The sequence below is a fragment of the Trichoplax adhaerens genome, genomic scaffold (genome assembly GCF_000150275.1).
Source record: "Trichoplax adhaerens TRIADscaffold_4124 genomic scaffold, whole genome shotgun sequence".
NCBI classification, from domain to species: Eukaryota; Metazoa; Placozoa; class Uniplacotomia; order Trichoplacea; family Trichoplacidae; genus Trichoplax; species Trichoplax adhaerens.
This window is the reverse complement of record NW_002062211.1, coordinates 1-1,101: the sequence shown is the minus strand read 5'-3', so window position 1 is coordinate 1,101 and position 1,101 is coordinate 1. Positions and strand designations below refer to the sequence as shown.

The 1,101-nt window shown below is 41.6% G+C and overlaps 1 protein-coding gene across 1 annotated transcript; it reads left to right on the top strand.

Moving 5' to 3' along the window:
* Positions 1-594: 594 nt before the first annotated feature.
* Positions 595-1,015, top strand: TRIADDRAFT_63030 (uncharacterized protein; the record flags this gene model as incomplete). Its single annotated transcript, XM_002119026.1, has 1 exon — positions 595-1,015. A coding segment is annotated over one exon (421 nt), but the record flags the coding sequence as incomplete, so codon positions are not given.
* Between the last annotated feature and the right edge of the window lie 86 nt (positions 1,016-1,101).

Sequence of the window (1,101 nt, the reverse complement as noted above, 5' to 3'; positions counted from 1 at the left end):
TGAGTAGGCTCGCAGGTTAAGCAAACTATCAAAAAGTTCAGCTTTTGGCAGGTGCATTAGAACCGCAGAACATAGAACACCGTCATAAGTTTTTTCAGTGGGAATGTGGGGTAGTAAGCCTGAAAATAGGTGATCTTGAAGTTGATGGTTCTTGTTAATCGCATGTTTTCTGAGACCTTCAGAAGGTTCAACCCCGAACGCCTGATAGCCCTTGCTCAGTAACATAATCAGATCTCGGCCTGAGCCTGTTCCCACATCGAGAACCGAACTACCCTTGGGGAAGCTTACATCGAAGTAATCGGAGATCTTACTATCTACGGATTCGTACCGCTCGAATAGTATCTGGGAATTTTCTTCATAAAAGTCAGTAGTTTGATGGTCGGGCATTCATCCTCCTGATGAATAGGATTCCTTATTTGCATAGTGCTCTAACTGATTTTTACCAATATCCTCAGAGGGAGTAAGTATAATACCTAGATTACTATAAGGGGGATTTCTAAGTCATTATTTTACCTTTTACTTAAATCGTTCTACCTGTTTAAGGTTATGGTACCCTTCAACACCAGAACTTTAGTCCTCATTTGATAAACATATATGTCTAAAACCAAAATTGTCGATCTATTTGCTGGGCCTGGCGGACTTGGCGAGGGTTTTTTGTCCTTAAAGGATGCATTTGAGATATGCGTGTCTGCAGAAATGGATACTCATGCACGGTCGACGCTGCGCCTTAGGTCCTTTTATCGAATGCTCAGAAATGAGAGGGCCGACTGTTTGAGTGATTACTACGATTATTGCAATGGAATCACTGAGACAGCATATAGCAAAAATACATATGACCTTTGGGAAAAATCTGGAGAAGAAGCTAGGCGAATTGAGCTAGGCTCAATAGAAGGAAATAAAGAACTGAGAACTAGGATAAGCCTGTCAGGATTAGATAGCGATGATAAAAAGTGGGTCTTAATCGGTGGTCCGCCCTGTCAGGCTTATTCTCTTGTCGGCCGTGCCAGAAACAAAGGTATCGCCAATTACAAAGCCGAAGCAGATTATAGGCATTTCTTGTATAAAGAATATTGAAAATTATCCAAGAGTACTATCCTGCGT